The sequence below is a fragment of the Perna viridis genome, chromosome 3 (assembly GCF_037379345.1).
Source record: "Perna viridis isolate PV_CMFRI_1.1 ecotype Kerala chromosome 3, ASM3737934v1, whole genome shotgun sequence".
Classification (NCBI taxonomy): Eukaryota; Metazoa; Mollusca; class Bivalvia; order Mytilida; family Mytilidae; genus Perna; species Perna viridis.
The window spans coordinates 50632891-50657175 of NC_142447.1; the positions used below are offsets into that span (position 1 = coordinate 50632891).

Here is a 24285-nt window from a genome sequence, read left to right on the forward strand (position 1 = left end):
ACAAAATTGGAAGCATAAAAGGATTTAAGCATGACACCTTTTAGTAAAAAAAAGTAAAATTCCATTTGATTTAAATGACTAGAGGACATATTTGAGATAGTTGGGTAAAGTACATCTATACTAATTTTGTAAATATACTATTCACGTCGTTTTTAGCCATCACACGAAATGTGTCTTGAAACGTTTCGACTTTGAAACCTTTTTTTAAACTCCAAAAGACCAACAGAACATATTTATTTGAGGAGAAACTGTTATATTTTTAAAGTGTGTGCCACAGGCATTGATGTTGTTCCAAATAGATAGAAAAATAGAATAGCTATTTTTTATCATTTAATTTTACTATCAAAACTTAACGATTAAATCATCAAAAAAGATGTCGCCACAGTCACATTACAAAATTTGTCTATGAGATGACGAACAAAATATTTTATCCAATCAGAAAGCCTGTTACTTTTGAAATTAAATTATTTAATATAAACACACTTAGAATGCTAACAGGAGCATTTTTTTAAAGTGTCGATGTACCAAGACGCCAACGAACTTTAGAAAGAATAAAGGGGTCCTTCATTGATATATGTATTTTTCTTCTATAAATTATAGAAATTCTCGAACATAACGAATAACAAATTTGAGTATAAGAATGAATTTTTAAAATTATTTCAAAAGAATAACCCTTGAAGTGTGTTTCGGAGTTTTTTTTTATATGAGAATATATGTGTATAATGCGTTGTATTAACTTAAATTCATTTTTTTCTTAATTTGTGGCTATAGTAGCAGGAGCATATTCTAAAAAGTTAAAAAATAGAAGTTCTGAAATAAAGTGTTATCTTCTTTCTCGGTAATATTTCTTCTTCATTTTGTATACACACTACCAAAACCTTTAACCAGATCTCTACGTTATTTACTGCTTTGAACATTGATAGTTAATATCATGAATGTTACTACAACAAAATCAATTTCAATATAAGTTGTGGGAATTATATATCCCTTGATGTCTTCTCGATTTATTTGTCTAATAAAAGAGTTTCTGGTCCTTTATTTATATTTTTAAATAGTGATGGACAAAATACTTTAACCAACATTTAACGTCAACTTTTAATGGTGGATATAAAAACTTAAATCTTTAAAATAAGGCAGTAATTTTATTTTCGCGATATATAAGACCGGAATCGCGAATATAAAAAAAAGTAGAATGATCGCCAATTTAAAATTGCGTGAAAGTATTGATCAGAAAAAAAGACGGCGCAAAACGTTCTAGGTTAACAGTACTTCATGTTGGTTGACAAATTTACACATGCGGACAAATTCCATTTAATTTCTACCAGCTCTAGAAACAAGTTAAAGTAAAAATGAAGACTTCATTTTTCAAATACGGAATGTAATAAGACTACACAATAAGTAGAAAATGTTATATGACATAAAGAGTTATTTCGTCCATTTCTAATAGGGGAGCACCAAGATGTAGCAGTGTATTTGATATCATTTACATCGAGTTCTTTGGGAGTTAACCACCAGATCAAAAATTGATCATCTATAAAGTAAGACATAAGAGCCTCATTAAGTGTTGTTCTTCTTCTGAGCAAGCTCTGTTCGGTCGAATCGGCTGAGAAATCAGTTCATCAAATATTGGGGTCAAATTTGCTCTCCTTGGGACACCATTGCCGGTTGAAAACACTATATTGAATCATGCGATTTCTTGATTTACCACACGAAAATTTATTCAAATTAAAAGAATGCTGCATTATATATTAGATAGCAAACCTTTTTGAAATAAGGCAACCTTTTCATAATATTAAATTGTTATGATTACAACAGGATTACATTTTCATACTTTGAATGGACAAAGAAGGTGTAAAACCTAACTGCTTTGAAGTATGGTTGAGGCTTTAACTTTTTATCTCTAAAAACCAAGCATCAATTTATATGACTAAAACTTAATAAAGTTTCAATTAAATCTGACCATATTTCATCCTTTTGTTCTAATTGAGAACACACCACAAATGTGTTTTTTTTATTTAAATTGAAGAGACGAAATGTACATTATTTGATTGAAAGAAAACTAAGAAGGAAGAAAGCTATGATGGCAAGTTCTTTTGATCCTGCCTTCCATTAAATCTTGGTCTTCAGTTGTTCTGACAATATACCACCTGAGATTAGGAGGCCTCTTACCGACCAACAATAATGACTGTAATTGTCAATTGATAGCTGATATCCCCGGAAAAACTCATTTCCATTTACTTTCATCAAGATCCAACTATGTTTCATCTTAGAAATTTAAGTAATAGACAAGCCGTTTTGTCTTTGCCATTACTCCGCATTAGCATCATTACGGATTAAGCGCCGCCAGCTTCCACAAGCAATTTTGTATGATCACCCATTACAGCTAAATGATGATCGTTCATGTATTGGGAGATTTAATGCTCTGACAATTAAAAGATGTAAGGAAGACACACGTCTTTTTCATATGACAAGGTATTGTCATGATCTTAAGATTGAATTATGTTTTGCCATTAGTTTTAACCAATTTTCTTCTTTTTTCTATTAGACCCCTCAGCGAGCGACATGTGTGTCTAGTGTTTTAAACACTGTAAGCGGATATGGAATTTGTAATAGATTTACAGGAGTTTAAAGCTAATGGATCGACAAAACTAATTATAATCTTCAATCTGTTTTAATTATCTATATTGATTTGCTGACGATTTTCTAGAACCATCTTTCGATTGAAGATAAGTGAATATAAAACATTTTAAGTAACATTAAGGAATGGATAAGGTTTTTAGTGGAAAAATTAGAATAAAATTATGGACCACCTGGTATCTGTTTTTGTTGTTCTGCACTGGAGCCAAGTAAAATTTTTCACTACAAATAACAATTTGTTTTTTTATGGAACCTGTATATAGTAAATAAATAGCGGGAAAAAGAAAAAGGTGTTTGTCAATACTGCATTAACAATTACATATATTTTAATCAGTAGAGATAAAAAATGAAGGGGGGAAATAATTTGCTATATTTGGTATCAAATATAATCCAAAGTGTTTTACATATGCATGTAACCCAATGAATATACAAAATAGCTATAAACTGTTTCTGGCGCCCAATAAAAGTTTTTAAATGACTTTTAGCACATTGCATGAGAACAATTAGTGAAATGTTAAATAATTCAAAACTGTTGATTTAGAGAAAAAGGCACATTTAATTAGGTAAAAAATTATGAAAACAGCTAATTGATTGAAACGAAACTCCAAGAAAAAAATGAAGGTTCTAGTTGTAAATTCGCTAAAACACAAATATTGACAGAATTTATCAGCTGATATACTTACAAATTTCTATTTGCTGACGCAGACGACACGATAGGCCTAGCTTTGTTGCTTGATACTACTACATTCTATCCTTCATTCATTTTGAATAAACTAAATCCTTTTATTTTTACTGACAAGGAATTTAAAATTAAAAAAAAACAAAAACATATTGTTTGATAATATTTGTTCATACATTGGGTGTTCTTAATACAAAATCTAATTCATGCTAATTGTATTTTTAATTTGTAAGTAAAAACTAGACGAACACACGACATATCCTAATCACTTTTCAACAACGCCTGCAATACAAACGACTTGATAAAAGCAAAAGCTATTGACCGAGGAGAAAGGAAACAAAATATCGGTAAAAAATTACAGAAGCGTCAGCACTGGGATGATTCAAATATGTCAAAATCATAAACATGGCCTAAACGTAACACATGAAATAAAGACGATGAGACAGTTTGCTGTTGATAGCTGAAAAGAAAAAGAAATATATTTCTAAAGAAGTTTAAAAGAGTAATCAAGGGAACGAAGGTAATAGCGGTAATCAAAAGAATGTAATCCAGTGACAAAGACCAGACATGGAAAACAGACATACACAACAAAGAACATAAAATCATACATACAAAGTAACAAAAGCAAATGAGCAACTCGGACTCCACTTAAAACTGGGAGCATGGATAAAAAGGATATCTACTTCTTTATATACAGAAAGTGTCTCTCAACTAAGAAAGGGGTGGAGCTTCTTAAAAAAAGACATTCCTGCAATCCACATTGTTATTTTTTTCATGTCCTTTGAAATAGAAAAGATGAAGACGCATACCTTTGCCTCAATTACCAAATACCTAAATATACGTCAGCTTTTATACGACATACATAGATGTTGTAAAAATCTTGCCAATATAATGCTTATATATAAGAATGAAAATATGATTATGAAAGATGACAGAATGTTTTAGAGTGTCAAAAAGAGAGTTACTTTTATCATCTATAAAGTTGTTTTTTAATATTCATTTTTAATAGATTTCAGGCTTATTATGAGAAGAGTTACATAAAGGGTTGAAACCGGTTGAGCGGTTGAGATTTACACTTTACTATTTAACTTAAATTATTTTCGAACTTCAGAGTGAATTTAAGCATGATGATCTGTGAAGGAAGACTCCTATGAAAATAAATATTGGTGAAGTGGCTCTCCACCCCATAATATTCATTAAAGTTTCGGGTTTTTTTTTGCAGTAAGAATGTGTTTAGAGGACACTAACGCTATCGAAGCAAATGTTCCTTACTCAAAGTTTTCGAATTTGTTTTATATTTTTGTACTTCTTTCTGTGTGTCTGTTTATATGTCATTATCCTTTTTATATATTCTCCAACAAATTAAGAATTAACATTTCAAACTTGACCAGAATGTACCGGAATTAGGTAAAAAGTTTTATCATAATTCAAGGCTTCGTATTGGGTATTATAATTCTTCATTTTTTTGCCACCTACTTTTTTCAATTCAGGATTGCGAAGAAAATATCTTGAATGATTGGCGATATAAAGTTTAGAAAATTCCATAATTTTATATTCTTTACCTTATTCCAAGAGGTGTCCGTTGATCAGGAAGTATATAAATAGTTCTTGTAGAATACTGTATAACTGATTATTGTTTTATTGTTATAACTGTCAGTGTTTCTATTATTTAAGGTACGAAAGCTGTTTCAATTGAAAATGTCCGCTCTAATTGAAGGACGAAATTGTTATAACCAAAGTAAAGTCGAATCTCCAGAATACATGTATGTTAACATGATTTATCTCCGACTCTCATACATTTAGTGTATAGTTAGAAATGTAATTATTCCAGTCATAAAATTATACTATAAAAGATAAATGTTTTTTTTAATTATTTTTTATGCTTTGATTTTATAGTCTTTAAATAAAATCCTTCTCCATCATTTGATTGGCTATATACTGAATATTACATGTCAAAATCTGTATCACATGCTGTATTAACCCGAGACTCCTATATCGGGTCGATACAGCATGTCAGATTTTAACATGTCATGTTCATTATATCGTATATTTTAACCATAATTCAAAAACAGTATGTGAAGGAGTGCATATGAGGTATGCGATATAGGTCTAGGGGTATGATATAGAATATGCGATATAGGGTAGACAATATAGGATTTAAACAAACGCTTATAATTCATATACAAAACAAAGTTATATTCTAATGGTACTATATGATATAATTTTATATCATACAACTTTAAATACATCGCCCTTACCAATACAAATTTAATATAAGATTAACCATACGTATATTATTTACTTTATTTAAATTTAAATAAGAAGTGTTTTCCGACCGCCCTGCTTTTTATTTAAATGATTTTTTTTCTTTTTTCGCGGGAAATAAAGCAATACTCGGTATATGAAATTCTTCCCTCTATGCCTCTAGGAAACGTTAAAACCATAAAAACAAAGAGAAGTAACTCGAGCACGAACAGATGAGTTAAGAAAAAGTCAACTAGTCCGAGTGAAAAAAAAATATGATTTTTGAATTTGATCGGATGCAAATATCGGACCAGACTATTCTGGTTAATATGCGCAGCAAGAATGACTGAGAAATTCTGATTGCGATACGAAATGTTTACAGCAACATTCATATGTGAAATAAGTAACAACCAATTTATAGCACTGTTATAACGTATACAAGATACGGTAGTCCATTAAATGGAAAGGCATGTTAAGTTCCGTAACACATATAGGTTTTACATAAGGAAGTTTGTGAAGCTGAAGTTTGATTTCCATATAATACAATGAAAGCATGATTTGTTATGTAATATATTGTTATAAGAATGTTATATGGTATTAATATGAGCAAATTGCACCATCCAAGAATTTTCTTCATTTTTATTTTCATTTTTGGGGAGAGAGGGGCTGGTTTTGTTGGTTCTTTTTGCAATTATTTTTTGGGAGGAGGTTTTTTTTCTTTTTTTTGTGTGTTATTTTTATATTCTGTCTTTTGATTTTATTGTAATATTTATTTTACTGCTAAATACATATTGAAACGTTTAGCATTTCATAGTGAAAGTGACATCAAATTGGAGAAGCCAAATTTTTTACGGACCGGTTTTGTCATTAAGATAACACCATTTTTTGTCTTAGTCAGACACCTCTAATAAACATATTCCGCTGCTGATAAACGAGAAGTAACAGTAAACAAATTTAATAAATAAAAATAAATTGCACAACATGATCAGTTTAGCCAGAAATACACATGATTTGTTTGCCTACAATGCGTAATCAATTTTAGAGAAGTCAATTTATATTAACAAATGACAATTAGAAATAATTCTGTACTAGTATGGATTAATAACAACTATAAAATCCAATATGTACATTAAAACCCTTTAATATTTGATATTGCAAGATACAGTGTTGGTCATTAAGAAATATAAGTATTCTTTGATACAACACTGAAAACATAGACAGCACTTAAAACGTTAAAGATTATACAGTTTATACAATACCAGCCATTGAGGATCTGACTGATGGATTCAGTTGTGAGAAGCCTGCAGAGAGATACAAAGGTTCACAATAATTAACGGGTGGTAACGAAGAGCTTAAATGAGATCTGTTTGCTTCTGAAACTTGTGTAGAGTCCTGAGTTTCATGATAGAGTACGGGAACACGAATGAACCTATGAGAGTTTGCGACGTGTGACATGTTGGCAGCTTCCAGCTCGGCCGAAATTTGTCGCTTCCATTTATTACGACGATTCTGAAACCAAATCTTGACTTGTGTTTCCGTCAGTTGTAGTGACGAAGCTAAACCCGCCCGTTCTGAACTAGATAAATATCTTTTCATGTCGAATGTAGACTCGAGTTGAAAAACTTGACTCCTTGAAAAAACGGTTCTAGTCTTTTTCTTTCGTCGGTTTTTTCTTTCGTCATCTGTCAAGTCGCCCGATATCGAATCACCACGCTTGTTTTCATCGTCTGATTGGTCACAGCAAACATCGTCTTCTTGGTCAGAAGAAAGTGCTAAAGAGTCTTCTTCTTTAATGTCTTTATCATGTTTCACATCAAAATGAGGACTGCGTGAGCGTTTCAACGATAACGAGATCGCTTCTTTTTCATGTTGGCCAGGTTTCATACCAAGTCCAAATGGACCTAAAAATATAAATATTAAGGAACAAATTAACAAAAAACTTTAACAAAAATAATATTTCAAAGATAAAAAATGACTGTATACTTCTTAAAAAAACACTATAAAATTATAATGTAAATAAAATAAAAAGCACCAACATCATATCGGTATTTTCATTTGTGAAGAACTTAAAAAGTAAAACTTTTCTGTACATTTTTAAAGCAAGAGAACATTTCCGAGAGTTAGTTGTTTTAGTTACAGCTTACTTGACATTGGAAGTAGACAAAATACTTCCCCGTTTGTATGAAACGTTTATTGTTTATGATTTAAAAAAGTCGTTTTCCTTTTAGACTATGACCTTTTTAACTCAAATGCAAGAAGTTGTATTAATATTTATCAACATCAATGATAAAGTAACAAACGCATGAAAAGTGAAGTTAAATACTGCAGTTTGTAGACAGAAATATTTGGTTTCAAATTTTTGCGTTACCCAAAATAAGGTTTTTTTTAAGACGAAGGTTCATTTTTTCTTCACTTCTACCGAACTATGTAACTTTAGTTTGCATTGTTGAATTGATTTGAAACATTCAGGAAGATAATTACAATTTTGATTAAAAGAATAACCAGCAATTGATTCAGGTTTTTAACAATAAAAACAGATGAAATAACATTATAATTTAAAATCTGAGCCGGTAGAATATTCATAAATGGAAATAATATCAAGAAAGGCAATTGCTTCCTTGGCTGAGTATTTCCGATTTCGGTATCATTTTCAAATTAAAGAAAAACGACAAAAGAATTTATTACAAAGTTTCCACTTGTAACAATAGTTAAACCAACTCTAGTCCAATTTTCTCTGTTTTCTATCAACCCATTTTGCTTTTGTTTGGATTTCTCAATCATTATGATTATCTTTTAAATAAAATCATCTGGCGAGTAATGAGATGTTAAGAGGCTGTCGATTTCACGGCAGTTTATTCCCAGTCGCATGCCGACCCGGTATTGAAGTCCCTGATCCGTGATTAATTCAACATATTCATCAAAAATAAGAGGATTGTACATAAAACGCACAAAAGATCTGAAGTGGCTTTTGAGTGAATTATGAGAGTGTAATAGTCATTTCGGCTTCATATCCCACTTGACAGTTTGAAGCATATTTTAAGAGCTATTTATTGAGTGGAGTGCTTGCTTCGCTATGTGTGGCATTATAACAGTCTAAGAGCAAAATTACTCAAATGCATAACTATCAAATGCGATTTGTAGTTTTAATGAAAACACTCAATTTCTAGCAGTATGTCGCTAATCCCTTTGACACACGCATTACGTTTTACATTTATTTCAAGAACAATTTTGTTCTTATCATATAAATGCTTTATATTCTTTTTAGATGTTTATTGTGCACCCGTGACTATTTAATAACATAGCAGGATGATATAGTGCCAGCTTATCTATTTGTATCTTGTGTATTTTGACGTATAGTCGTAAAAAGTGGCTTTTTATTTGAATTTTAAACGATTATTTTTCAGCATTTTATCCTCATAATTTACAAATGCCTTTTTTTTATACATAAAAAACAAAGCAGTTGCGAATTATTCAGATAATTCATAGCCCAATAGATTTAACAAGGATTTTTACTAAAAGTGTTTGCACATCAAGTTTTATTTCAGTTATAATTGAAATAAATACATGTACTTCACTACATGTACGAACTGGTAACTTTTTAAGATTAATCGCTGTACTAACTGGAAAAGAGATGGGATTAACAATGAAAAGTTTTGTAATACTAATGACTTATTAAATGATAGAGACAAAATTGAAATCAAAGAAGTTCCAGTTATTTTTAATTATTGTATGATAGTGGAAGTAATATAGTTAAGGCATTAGAAAAAAAGGTGATAAAAATCCGTCGATATAACACAAGATTTCATTAATACATGCATTTATTAATATAACAATCATTTCTTGTTTGATGACAAGAAGCTTTTTAAGTATTGTGATGATACAAGCATAGATCATTACAAAAATGACTTAAAATACCATATTTACTTAACAGGAAGTGAGTTGATAAAATATTAAAGAAGTACGATTCGATTAATTTTAACTATTAATCACACATCCGATAAGTGATTATAAATGAAGATGATTTATTCATTTCTCAAATCAAAATTCTACTAAAACACACGTAAATATAAACATTCTACGAATAAATCATATACAGAAATATCAGTTTGACATTCTTTGACTGAAAATACAAAGGTGGTTCTTTTCTTGAAGAAATTATCTATATAATGAAATTGTTTCTGAACATTATTACATTAATTACCATGTAACACATAAAAACTGTCTTTAATTAAACACATTGCGTACTATCTCAATTGCCCAGTCCGTGAATACCAACGACAAAAAACTTTCTTGCCACATTTATTTCAGTGTGAATAATATAGTTTGATAAATCTATTTTTATTTAATATGTCTCATTTTCAACCATTTGTGTTCACATGGAAACTATCAAAATACAGAACATATGTTTGCTTCAACGTTAGATTTGTTTATTCATAATTTGTTATTAAGTTTTGACAAAAAATACCGAACCATTAGCAGTGGGATGATTCAGATACGTCAAAATAATTTAAAAAAATAAAAACCAAAAAAAAAAAACTGAAACTGAGACGATCTACATACACAATGTAGCGAAAGGAATAAAATAGATTACAATTTATATTAAAAATGAAACATTCATTCATTCATTCATTCATAATTTGTGATCATGACCCTTTCTATCAAACCGACCGGTTGTATTACGCCTAGACGTTATATGTGCCACATATCTTTTTTAATTAATTACTTTAAGATTCAACAATTTAAAATCAAATGTTCGTATTTAAAACAACCAAGTTACGGTTGTGGTTCTTAAGAGATGTCGTTTGAAGAGCAAGTGACATTTCGGCGTTTTTTTCCTACTGCTATACCCAAGGACCTAAATGCATTTTTTTAAATTGGGAATTGTAAGTATTACTTTTTAAAATAAATAGTACATTAAGTAAATGCCACAATACAACTCAATAAGGTATGAATCAGTACTTATGAACCAGGATAATAGTTTATTCCAATATGACGTCCTTTAAACGTCTAACAATATCAACCCATGTGCGATTAAGATGGGAAAATAGTCTTTTTGTTGTAATAGAATAAATATAATTTATGTTAGGTATGGTGTTGTACTCTTTTTGTATACACAGTTTGACCTCTATTTTCGTATTTGGTATTATTGTATATTTTTTTGTAACGCGTGTAAAAGACTACAACGCCATACCCAAATGGATATTTCTAATAAACAGTAAAGTCACTTGGAAAATAGATTTTTTTTGCTTTAGAAAAAGGATAGCACAGTCTGCAAGGTTTCGAGGAAAGCTTCAACAAAATGGACAAAACATTAAATATAACATATAAACTTTTATTGTACAAAGGATTATTGTGTAAAATTATTGTTCTCGAAATGTCTTTGCTTTGTGTTAGGTTATTTGTGTTTCCCGATGTTTTGTTTTGTTTTGTTGTTTTTCAGTTTTAGTTTTAGTATAGATTTTTTTTTTTGCTTTTTTTTCTGTAAATTTTGTGTGCTTGCTTTTTACATACAATTATAAGTTATAAACGTTTGAGCTAGAATATTTCATAGACAAGAATCTAGAATAAAAGTGAAATAATAACAAATCTTAAGAAATTCATTTTTATGAATATTTTATTTTGTAATTCGTCATAAAATTGATTAATTTAATAAGTTTACATTTTTATATTTTCCATTAGTTCGAAAACAATTTAATAAATCATAAATAATAGACCTACCGGTACAAAAATGAAACTTAATAAATAACAAGATACGGCCAGAATTGTATAGACTTGAAAATTGTTGGTTGTATAAGTTAAACTCTGCAGGGTACTATGTATAAGCCTATTACATGTAACTAATTATTAACGCACATGTATTTTAAATGTTTTGTCTCTGTACCTTTGAACCTGGATTATGCGAAATAAAGGTATAAGCTTTCTGCTAAAGGTGCTGCTTCCCTTAGTAAATATTGTTAATTGTCTATTAAGTTTTAAATTCCATAACTTATATAATGTTAGTAACAGTTGCTCAAAAAACATTGAATTTGTATTTAATAAATCGATAAATCTAACAAATTAGATGATTTTTAATAAAGTTATTGACAATATTAGATGGTTCAATATTCAATATTCAAAAGCTAATATTGAGAAATGACAATTAACATATTAACATATTATTAACATCAAAACCATTTATATTCCATCCACATACGTTTACTTTATAATTTGAAATACTATCAGTGGTTCATTACGTCATTCAGATGTAACATAAATTATTCACGCAACCTCACATTTATAAAAAAAATAAACAAAAGTTGAGATAAAATTAGAAAATTTCATACAAAGATGTGATCTATGCGTTTCGATTTCGACTGTCCACAAGTTAGTGAACGGTTTAAAGTATCAAACTTCTCACATAAAATAATTTGTAACGTGAATGAAAATTTTTAACGCAAGATCTCTAAAATGAAAATCATAGAATAAAACATACATTTCATTTGGAAAAGCTGATTCAATAAGGCTTTTGTGAATTTGGTTTAAAAATAAATATGTGTTGCAATTATTAAAGTCGTGTTTCAGTATATGAATATCGTGGGTCCCTATTAAGAAACAAGTGTGCGAATTAAATTAATACCTGATTGATTTGTGAGCTTTTTTAAAAGTTTTGACAACCTTCTTCATTGTGGGGTTTTTCTACGAAATCTAAGCTTATCATTATTTAACCATTTTAAGTTTGTGATTTATTTTATTTTATTTTATTTTAAAAAAGGAAATTAAGGAAAATAATTGTTTTGTAAATCTATTACAAACAATATTGAAAATTTTGGTGTGCTGTACATGTGAGTGTCAGCATAAAAACGAAATACATAGAAAGATTCATTTGAATTAATCAGCATCTTCTAGATGTACTATTATAGGATTACTGTATGTAAACTGTGGAATATAACCCGAGTAGAATTTTATATTGCACGCATTTACAAGTGCAATATACATTCTACGAGGGATAATATTCCCCAGTATCAATGCAATAACCCTTTTATTGTATGGCAATATAATTCAGTGCAATATGGAAATTTATTGCACGCTAACGTTGCATTGCTTTCTATGGGAAAATTATAATGCTATACAATAATTATTATTTGTTATTTTCAATTGTTATTCAGCTTGGAAATGTGTAGGGTCCGTAAGAAACTTACTCTTTCAATTGGAACATTTTATTTGTTATAGAATAATTGGAAATAAAATTAGTTAAGAACAATATTCAAATCTCGATTGTCAAAAAAAAACAAAAACAAAACAAAAACATAAGTTACAACACGGAAAACACAAACCATTGCAGCATATAATAATTATTCCAGAAAACTAAAGTTATCAGAACTTTTTCAAGGGAGCACAAAGTCATAATACCATGCATAATCTGTCATCTTAAATGTGCAATAACAATTAAAGATGACTTCAATTAAAAAAAAATAAGGACAACCTTTTTAAACATCAGTTGTTTAATACAAATCCAAATTGCAATCACCTTAATTCAAGATTAAATATATGATCAGATGAAATGGATTGAAAGAAAAAAACTTAACTAAACTAAAATCAAACAAAATAAACGTAAATAAGCAAATAAACAAACAACATGTAAGACTACTTACTTTGAAAATTTTCCTGTTGAAATTGTTGGAGCATATGGTGACCCGCTGCATACCACTGATACCATGTTGATAACGGATTAAGAAAACAATGTTGAGGGCTCAATAAGTTCTTATTATCTGGAAATTCTAACTTGGATACAATGGCTGGAGTATTTGTACTATCTTTTTTGTCACTGTTATCGCTATTGTCCAAAATACTGCTAATGCTGAAGGATTTTCCTGTCTCTCTTGGTTTATCTGTTCCAGACATTTTCCCTCTTTCCTTTAAACTTTTAACTATTTAAGTCTTGTCTACTTTAGAAGATATCTTATATAAATGATTAAACGGAGATGCAAGTGTTTCCAAAACCTAATAAATAAGAAAACATTGGAACGATGGTGATTGCGGGAAAACAACTTAAAATTCTTGACAGACGTGCAATTAGCAAAAATTACAGAAATTTTAAATTCACTCTAAGCGATAACTGATAACATCTTGTTTTAACAATGCAGAAGCTCATATTCGTTAACTTTATAATCATTCCTAAAGCGTGTCTAAAGCGATTCTAATAACTTAGCTCCGCCTATCCCATTCATAATTACAGACTCAGAATCGTATCTCCCAGGCCATTGGAGGAAACAAGATACGATAATTATGGTTTTTATCCAGTGCTGAAAATTTCTTCTTTGTCGGTAGTATGCTTCATGAGATTTTTATTGCCCAGAAAATCATTTCTAGATGGGTGAAATGTTGAAAGTTAAAATTAACGAACGTTGTTCCAAATAAACTGAAAAGCTCTCCAGCTGATTTAAAATTTGTTTAGATTGAATCATTATAATCGTCTCTGTCCAGTTAATTATCTAGTTGATAAATGTTAGCAGAAAGGTGGAAACATATCCTTTATTGCTAAAACTTTAAACGATGAATGCTCCAGTCCACCTGCTAAATAAGAAGTGATGAATTAAACGATTTGCATGAAATTATCTGATGTAACCCCAGGACACAACATTTTCTCCTTTCGTGGATAGATTAATCGTTCAGTGATGTGTCGATTTTTTCTATTTAGGAACACAATATCGCACATAACATCTTTATTAATTGTAACAAATTTAAGAGCCGTGTCCAGGTCAGACGACTGCTGGACACGTTTTACTTTAATGAGACTTCCTTGTAACAAAAAAGTCAGCATGACATAAATACATCGTTTATTTCTGGTTTTCTGTGTTTGATCTAATTGGGATGAAAACCGTGGACAAAAACAAACAAAAAAATAGATAATTCTATGTTAAAAATTCACTTTTTACAGGATTAAAATAATTTACCGACTAGATTTTTACATAAAACGAGTCAAACATATTGTATTTAAATATTGAAATTAAGAACTTGCAATTTAAATCAAATCATTAAAGATAATTTTTAATGTTCTGGAATCTTTTTTTTAATTGACAGTATATCAATTTCACATATTAAACTATAATTAGTATCTAGCATTGATATCCTTCATGAAACACAATTCTCGTTTAGATATTTTCCGTTTTTCATAATTAAAATTGCTAGGACATTCATAAAGAATAAATGTTTATGGATAACTGAAATCGTTTTGATCCATTCTAGAGTATAATATTCTTCGGTGTCTGGTCGTTGAAATACTTCACAATTTCACTTGAAAATACCAAAGTATCATTTGAAATCATAAAGTAAAAAAAAAACAAATACACAATCAAAATGTTTAAGACGGAGGACTCTATTTCTATTTTGTAATTTGAATACAGTCAATACAGAAACAGTTTGTCTTTTGACATTCTTGTTATACAATCAGTTTTAATAATGATTAATTCTCTGTCAAAAACGTTTGGTTTGTAAAATGTTTTACATAGCATTTTAATGTAGATTGCATCATGTGTAACGCGACCAAGGAAGAGGGTTTCATTTTGAAAATTTCTTTACACTTGTATTTATTATTATTATTTTATTTTATACAATTCAATATTGATCAATTATTATTTCAGCTTTTGGAAGAAAAAAAGTTAAACTCAATATTTTCTGTAGAGAGATTACAATTTTTCACGGTTTTTGACATACCCTCTCTTCTTTAAGTTGCTTTCAAAATAAAACGTGTATTGCAAGACTAACCCTGCCATGAAAATTAAGGCTGTCAAACTGGTCAATCTTAAAACCGATAGGATATCAGGTTACTTGAACAGAAGTTCAATTGAAAATAATATACTTATTGAAGGTAAATTAAATCCATCGCACGTGAAGGGTCCCGTTAAAATATTACTTTTAAGTTTGATTAAAGTATTATTGAATGCGTTTCAGTGAGTTGACCCAAATAACACATTAAAAATTTGGATTATATATATATGTGTGTGTGTGTGTGTGTGTATGTGTGAGAGAGAGAAATTCATGTTCATGATTGAACTTGTAAAAAAGTAAATCAAAAAGTTAAATCTGAATTGAGTTAAAATAAACATGGAAACAATCTCATTCCGAGTACTATGGTAGTGGTACTAGCATCCAATAATCTTACCAAGTAAGCGCTGAAATGGGTACTCGTTTCGATAATCTGACCTAGTAGGCGGTGAAACGAGTACTAGTATCCGACAATCTGACCATGTAAGCGGTTAAATGGTTATACTCGTTCCGATAATATGACCGAGTAAGCTGTTATTTGGGTACTCGTTCCGATAACCTGATCGCGTAAGCGGTTAAATGGATACTCGATCGTTACTATCCCTGATAAGATTAACTTCTTGATATAAAGCAAATCTCAGTCATCAACAAAAAATTAAAAGCCTACTATCAATGTCGTCGAACAAAATAATGTTTACATATATAGTTAACTTTCCGCTTTGCTGCGTTCTTCTTTTCGCTATTTCTCTCTTATCGTTTTGTGGTCGTCATTATAAACTCGTGGATCGTCTTCGCCACTTTTACTTGAAAATACCAAAATATTATTTCAAATCAAAAATTAAAAACAAATATTCGATCAAAATGCTTAAGACGAAGGACTACTTTCAATTTGTAATTTGATTACAGTGGATATATAAACAGTTTGTCTTTTGGCATTCATGTGATGCAATTATCATAATAATGATAAATCCCCAGTCAATGGTATACCATTTGTTTACCGTTTCATACCTTGGATGAGACATTATATGAGCAACTCGGCGGGTGTTTCTAGAAAAGCAGAGGAAACTTACCCTACCGGAGCACCTACTCCGTGCTCTCAGTTTTACTGGGGTCTAGGTTATTTGTTTACTTCAGTTTCTTTCTATGCGCGTGTTATTTTTGTTATTTTATGTTCTTTTTTTTTGTCGTTATTCCTGGATTTCGTTCTTTCCAAATACCAATGGAAGCTTGTTTTCCTTGCTTTCTCTTTAATCATTAGATGGATAGATGGATAGATAGATAGATAGATAGATAGATAGATAGATAGATTGTATGTTAACATCTGAGATTATCATACAATCAAAGAATATTTATACCATTTTTTAAAAGTATTTCTAACCATTTTATCAAGTCTGTTCACACGAATCAACTATCGCTTAACAGTTTATCATTCACAAGTTGAATGAAAATCGATTAATTAGCTCTATTAATTGAACACATGTCGATCAATTTTTTTTTAATTTGATCGATAATTATAATTAGAAATTTCATTCAAAATTTGACCGATGAGTTATTGGCTTGAAATAAATCTTTCAAATAAATTAAATTTGTTGAATTAATTGCATTCAAATGGACAAAAAGTTTATTTTTCAGACCTTTTGAATAAGTAAAAAAGAAATCGCTAATCAATTCAAATCTTACTTATTTACCTATCAAAATCTTCGATCAAAATCTCAGCCTTGTTTAATCGAATACGGGAACTATTCAACCGATTATCATTCGAATCATTACCAATAAGTCACCGATCATCAGTTTGATACATTGGTAATGTCTGATTGTTTCTATGTAACATTTTAAACAATAGAAGGAAACAGTTTTATCTAAGTGAAAATGATATCGACTGTAAGCTAACGATTTAGTGATGATCTCAATCACTGTATTATTAGTCCTCGATAGTAAATTATTTGTCATTTTCTGTTGTAATGTTAAAATTCGGCATAGTGACGTTGCTACTGTCTATTGTTCATCTCGTCAAACCGTGCTGGTAACATGTATGTTGGCTATTCCCCATCTAATATACGAAACATGCTCTTGGAAAATTATTGTTAAACAATCAGGTATAATCGTGATAAAATCTGATTAAAAGTGACAAAACAGAAGAAGATGTACTGTTAACGGATTAATATCGACCATATAATACCTATTTAGTATAAACGAAGAAAATCAAAGGATATAATGTGCCAAATGACGGCAATAATTAACCGATACAATAGAAATTTATCTGTTTGCTATTACCAATTGAACACATAAAGGTGTAGCAATTTGTCTACCTGTATTCTCTATCAAATGAAAGCAGCTGTAGTTTACCTGATCATGTCGATTTATGGTGTAAATAATTAGCGTAGCCATATGCATTTAGCACCTAATTTGGTGTTAGAAGAATTTAATTCACCTGTTCTCATTATATTCATGATAGAAAGGAAGAAAATAAATTGTGAGTAATGAGAAAGAGATTGTGTTACATTAGTACAAATTACAAATTAAATTTGATACTTTTCTATAATAATTGCCAACAAGAGATAGTTAACAAGTGATAAACGGTTAATAGACATGAAACCGACAACTCGTGCAGCAAACACTCGGATCAATTACATAAACTAAGATTTAAAAACTTCACTCTGATACATAAACAAAATGTCAAACATTTGTTTATGATAAAATAATGATTCGTTCCAAAAACTGTAGAATTGAAAATCATATTGTAAGAGAAAACAGTATTACTTAAACACGCAATTATCATAATAAGTGAATTCTAACCATAAAATAATAGCAAACAAATTGGTTCAATGCATTTCAATTAATGATCATTCAAAATCATAAAAGGAATATAGAAAATTTGGTTTATATTTTCATCAATGTGTGTGATGATTGTTTTATATTTTTTTAGAACAAATCTTTTTTGTGAATTTTCATTTTAAATTTCCCGTTTTTTATACCACAACTAATATTGCACTTCAGCCTCGTTCGTCAAAACGACTAATTGAAGTTAGTTGATGTAAGACAACAAAATGTTTGGTTTCAAAGTATCATCGAATAAGGCCATCCTTCAGTTGACTCAATCACGGTATAAAAAAATCTACATAAAAAGATATGTCCTTTTTTCAAATCGAAAAAAAACTGAACTTTAAAAGAATGATAGTACTAGTAGTTTTAATACAGATATATGAACATATTTTATCAAACTAATATTTTCATTATTATTAGTAGTAGTATTTTTATTGCAAGCATCACAGTGCAATTTTTAACCATTTTTATCATTGTATAAGTATACATGTGATAGATATTTTTTTTAATATTTTTTACCTTTCATTGCTATAAGTGTCTTACGTGGTTACGGTCTGAGTTTTTATTTTGTCTTCTTTTTGTTTTGTTTCATTTCAGTCTTTTTTCAATGCTTCACTTGTTTGACAAGTATTTTCGATATGTATTTTGTATTTCTGGTTGACATATTGCTTTATTACGTCAACTATGGTCGCTTTCATACAGAAATCTAACGACCAAAATAGATGGAGATGACAAAACAAAATACACACTCAAAGTTAAACGTATACACTCAATCTGGACCGTGACTGGTAACGATTAATAGGAACAATTGTAAGATAAAACCACTGTTTTGTTTTAAACCATCTTAGGGGCTGATAGATCAATGCCCAGTGGTAAGCCGAAGGTGTTTGGGATTTAGAATTGAACAACGATGCGATATACATGTATATTGTTTGCGCCTGTATCACGTTTCTACTTTTTTCTCCTTTTTAATGTTACTAAACAAGATACTTTGCTGTAAATAAGGTATCTCGCATAACGAAATTACTACCAAAAAAATACAAATACAAATAGAATTGTACATGTCAGCATGCACTAACTGGCTGTATTCCTTTTCAAGAACCTATCTACTTACCTTTTATACTTGCAAATACTATAGACTGATACGAATGAGTTTCCTATTCTGGCGCAGTTAAAGTAATTTTAAAATGTATGGGCACAAATAATACCTCTAAAAATATGTAATTGGCGCGAAATGATTCTTCCCTGTAAGAATATCTGTCAATTTGCTTATGTCATGTTTAATATTTAGAAAGAAATAATGACAAATGAAATAACTTTTTCTCAATTATATACGTGTATATTGACAAAGCAATGATGGCAACAACTTTGCGTGCTGTCTATAAAACTTGAATTTTGACACCTTATTCAAAAACGAAACCCCTGATACTCACACGTATCTCAAAAAAAAGTTTAGATATTGCCAATTCGGTATATTCTTGAACAACGTATCAGATGCGATACAAAAAGACTGAAGCCCATGGATGCAGACTGATTGTTGAGGGTAAGTTCCACCAAGCTTAAAAATAATAAGCTGTTGCAATAAAGCCTTTTGATAGATATTTTACAGAGAGAATTTGAAAGTTTCTTTTTCCATGTTTCTTGTACCGTAGAGATTTTGAATGACAAATGGACATTTTCAGAATTGGAATTTCATTTTTTTCTGTTATTTAATTTTATTTGAAAGTGTAGAGAACTTTTGGGAAAATCACGAAATTTAAATATTTTCACAATTACAAATGTATGATATAAGAAACTTGAAACGAACTTATTATTTATGTCAGGTATTGTGCTTTTTTATGATCCAAGGATATTATTTTGTTATATACTGTTTGTTTATTTAAAAAAGAAAACGCATATTCTAAAGAACTCGTGATTTCCGAAGAAAATCCAGCTAAGAAAACAAGCAGTTACTTCTATGCTTTTACCTGCATAGTGCATAGATATAAAACATGTTCTGCTTTGATCAACTCAAATACGAAATGTTTAATCATAGAAAATAATATTGCATTTATCAGTTTGCACAAATAAAGTAAAAAAAAGGCAACAGCAAGTGCTTCAGTCTTTTTGTGCTTTATTTATTTATTTATTTATTTATTATTTATTTATTTATTTATTTTTGTTAAAATTAAATGTAAAATCAAAGTTAACAACATATAAAGGTCATATGTCTAAATGTCAAAATTCAAAATACAAAGGCACAAGTGAAGATAACGGGAAAAAGTGAAAATTACAGGAAGTTAAAATCTAATGAGCAATTCAAACTCGTCCAATAGCTGGGAGTATGACAGCGATGATTGGATGACTTATGTTTAAAGAAACACTGCATCTGATTGGTCATGTCATGTACAGAATACTATTACTAAAGAATAAATCTGTCAACCTGTTTAGATACATAAAAAAATAACAAAAAATTCTAACTCAGCACACAAAGTATATGTTACCCCGTAACAAAAAATATGTGTGCTACTCAGTTACTCCTGTAAGCTTTGAACGAAATATAAGTCGTGAATAACATACTCAGAATTGTATCAACAAATAATTGAAATATCGATGTTACTGATGGAAGAACCGTTGCAGTTGTCGTATATTCTTGGTATCCGTGTAAAAAGATTTCATTGAGTAACTCCAAAACATTCATGAGTTAAATGAATAAATAAAATATTCATTTTGACTTATTTAAGTGATAGAGCACAAGTAATGGCATATATGTATTCCAATCTGTCAAGATATGAATTTAAAAATACGAGTTTCATACACAAGTACATACATTCATAGCTTTTTGCTTCCTTTTTTCCCTGGCGAAACAACTATTAAAACGGTCATAATGACGTGTTAATTAGATAATAACTCAGATGATTAGGACCGATTAAGTGAGGCTGGAAATGTGCTCGTTTTAATAAAAGGTATTTCACATTTGAACTGCAATGTATTATATGACCATCATAATATTTGATGAATTTTATTAGTCAAAATCTTATTATTGAACGTTCCTAGATTTTAACTTTTTTCAAGATGATGACATCTTTGAGATTTTCCTAATTAGTTATGGAATTTTTACACTTCAACTTTAATGCGAAGGACATTTACTACCGTTTCAATGTTTTTTGGGAAAAAAATGTTTAAAGAAGAAACGATTCTTTCAAAGGACGACTATTAACATCTATTTTCCGTATCGGTGGTATCAAATTTTAATCAAGGAGATCTCTTAAGAGTATCGTTTGTCCCTCAATAACTTATCCTTAACCAGCTTATATGTTCTCTACAACAACATCAATAAACGTCTTAAAATAATCCCTTTCTCTTCTGTACAACATTTAATATTAACTTTGGTCTCCAGGGGCTAGAAAAATACACTAAGTGCACAATTTTTCTTCGTTCCAAAATACATCAAATCCAGTAAAGTGGAAATTGGGAAAAGCGTGCAGAATTAAAATCCCTTCTGTCGATTTATGTTAAGAGAAAGGGATTGTTCTCGTGAAAAGCAAATTAAATTGGCATCCCATTAAGTCTTCTGACAGTTCACTGATGTCCAATTGTAGGTTTTCTCTTGTAATCTCCTTTTAACATAAAGTACGATTCAATTTCGGTTGATAAACCTCTTGGACGTCTTTAATGCGTCATTTGGTACTATTAATTTTCATGTTACATGTTTATAGAAACGAATTTTTGAATTTTCACGACGAAATGGCTTAATCTTAATAGAGTTTAATAACTTTAACATTTCCTGTTCTATCAAGTTAAGATAATTGTGAGACATTCAGGAAAAAAGAGAACAATTACTTTGAAACCGGTTTAATGATTGTTTTTATTTTAATCAAAATAATAAAAGCCGCTGTATTCATTTCGTGCCTTGTAAATTGATTCCTATACCAAATGACGATTTTTCGAGAATTAATTGAATCATTACTTAAATGGTATGAAAACCCACAAAAACCAGACAAGAGATAATAACCTATTTAGTAGCCGATGAGTTGATCTAATTTTTCACTACATTGGATAATTTTCCGGTGTCAAAGAGATTACAATCGTGACAAGTGTCAATTTGGAGCCAGAGAAGCCATGTTTGTGCAATTTTCAAGCCGAAATATTTGTCACTTCCGATTTCCTGATCTTGAATTATCTAAAATCATTAATGACGTGTTTAAGAAGATTGTCTTTAAGTTATTCGATCATGAAGAAAAAGAAATTGCTCAAGGGCTAGAATGTCGCTTATTTTACCAGCAGACGACATCCCTATTAGCAGACGATAAGAAATCTGTTACTTGATGCAATTATACCATTTTATCAATTGTCAGAAAAAGGTTTGACGGTAATTAAAGCTGATTTAGTGCTAATCTCCCCGCTGGAACATTTTTGGGGATTCAATTATTCGAGAAATATTTAGAAGTGAGCGAAATATGAAGTTTTTTTTTCCATTTCATTTTTTTATCAATTATATTGTTATTCCTGAAATATATTTCATTTAATGTTTATGACTAGATACAAATATTGATAATGTATTTTAATGAACGGGTATCATATACAAATATGCAGAAATCTTCTTAATGCCATCGACGCGACGATTTCGCTATTTGTTCAGAAATGTGATCACATCTGAACTTGCAGTTCAATAAAATAACCTTAGTAAGTAATTATTGTTTTACTTTAAACCATCTACTCTTGCAGGCAGAGGTAACTATAAGGATTATTGCACTACGTGGTCCATAATACCAGTTTAAACTGGAGCTGAAGTTTCTCATTTACCTTTGTTTCTTTGTATGTATTATTTTGGTTATTTTATGTCCTTTGTTGTGTGTGTTTTTCTTATCTGGTCTTTGTCCCTTGAATACGTTCTTTTGACTTCCGTTAGAATCTTGGTTCTTTGTTTACTCCTTCATAAAATGAACATTCGTTTCTTTCCATGATTGTTTTCAAGATCTGAAGGATCCGCCATTTACTTTTTATTGCGTGGGTTAGGATGAAATTTGAAATAAATAAAACCCTTGAACAATTGGAACCTTCTGCTAAAGCTGAAAACAATTAATACTTTCCGCCCAGTCAGATGATGGAATTACTGCTGAGTTAAACATCAGAAATGCACCAATTATAAACCTAGATGGCGGTCTACGCTGTCTAGTAGGAGGGCAAAGTTCAGGAACCGTCTCCAGGTTATCCGATGTATATGGTCGTAAAGCTGATGTATAAATGTATACACGATTGACGATGACGATTTACATTATTGAAAAATAAAGAACTTGACGTATACGCTAATTTGTGTGGTCCCAACAAATGTTTTCAGCCGTCCAGTGCCATTTTCCTTTTCTTACTGGTATGTCATCATTCGGATATTTGACAACAGCATACGGGTCATGTTCAATTAGCCATCTATTGCCCTCGAATGCAACAACTTTGACCAAAACTCTTTCCTCTTCCTGTACTGTTCCTCCTCGTACATTGGTGTCATAAGCTTCCTTCAGTTTTACTCGCCGTATCTGCAACAAACTTTGCTAAGGCATGGGCTTCAGTAATTCGAGTAAGAAGCCCTGTAATATAAAATTTACGTTGTGCTCAAATTTCCCCCCACTCTGTCTCATTTAAAGCAGCATTCACAACCGACCCAGGATTCCTCCCAAAACAAAAGCACGTATGGTGTTTGGCCTGTGTTCTCAAGTCTTGTGCAGTTATAGCAATGTACAAATAGACCAACAAATGCCTTCCACTTAGATTTTTTTCAGGCTCCAGTGAGCTTAATATTTCCAGTAAGCGTTTGAATCGTTCAACAATTCCAATACCCATGACATGATAGTTTGTTATCCATGACTATTTCATTCCCATGATTGCACACAATTCTTTGATAATGTTACTTTTAAGATTAGAACCTTTATCTGAGTATATCATTTCTGCCATAGTGCAATTTAAAATGAATGTAGAATACCTCAGGTGTTGTCTTTACAGGCTGGTTTCGTGTTGGTACGGCAGTGCATATTTGGTAAAGTGGACTACAATCACTAACATTTTGGATTTTTTCTAGAGTTACAAAATCCATACTTCAAGGCTAAACCACCTGACTGTTCTTGCAAAAACTCTCCATTCAAATATGGTTCTTCTGGTCACGTCGTTACGGGAGATTTTACCAT

At 30.3% G+C, this 24285-nt stretch overlaps 1 protein-coding gene across 1 annotated transcript; it reads right to left on the reverse strand.

Annotated features, from left to right (window-relative positions):
• Positions 1–6540: 6540 nt before the first annotated feature.
• On the reverse strand, positions 6541–13656 carry LOC148622773 (homeobox protein HMX3-B-like). The gene is made up of 2 exons (XM_088574062.1): positions 13192–13656; positions 6541–7461 (listed from the first exon to the last, which is right to left on the reverse strand). The coding sequence occupies exons 1-2, from the start codon at positions 13439–13441 to the stop codon at positions 6809–6811; spliced, it is 903 nt and encodes a 300-aa protein (XP_088430188.1). The 5' UTR covers positions 13442–13656; the 3' UTR covers positions 6541–6808.
• Between the last annotated feature and the right edge of the window lie 10629 nt (positions 13657–24285).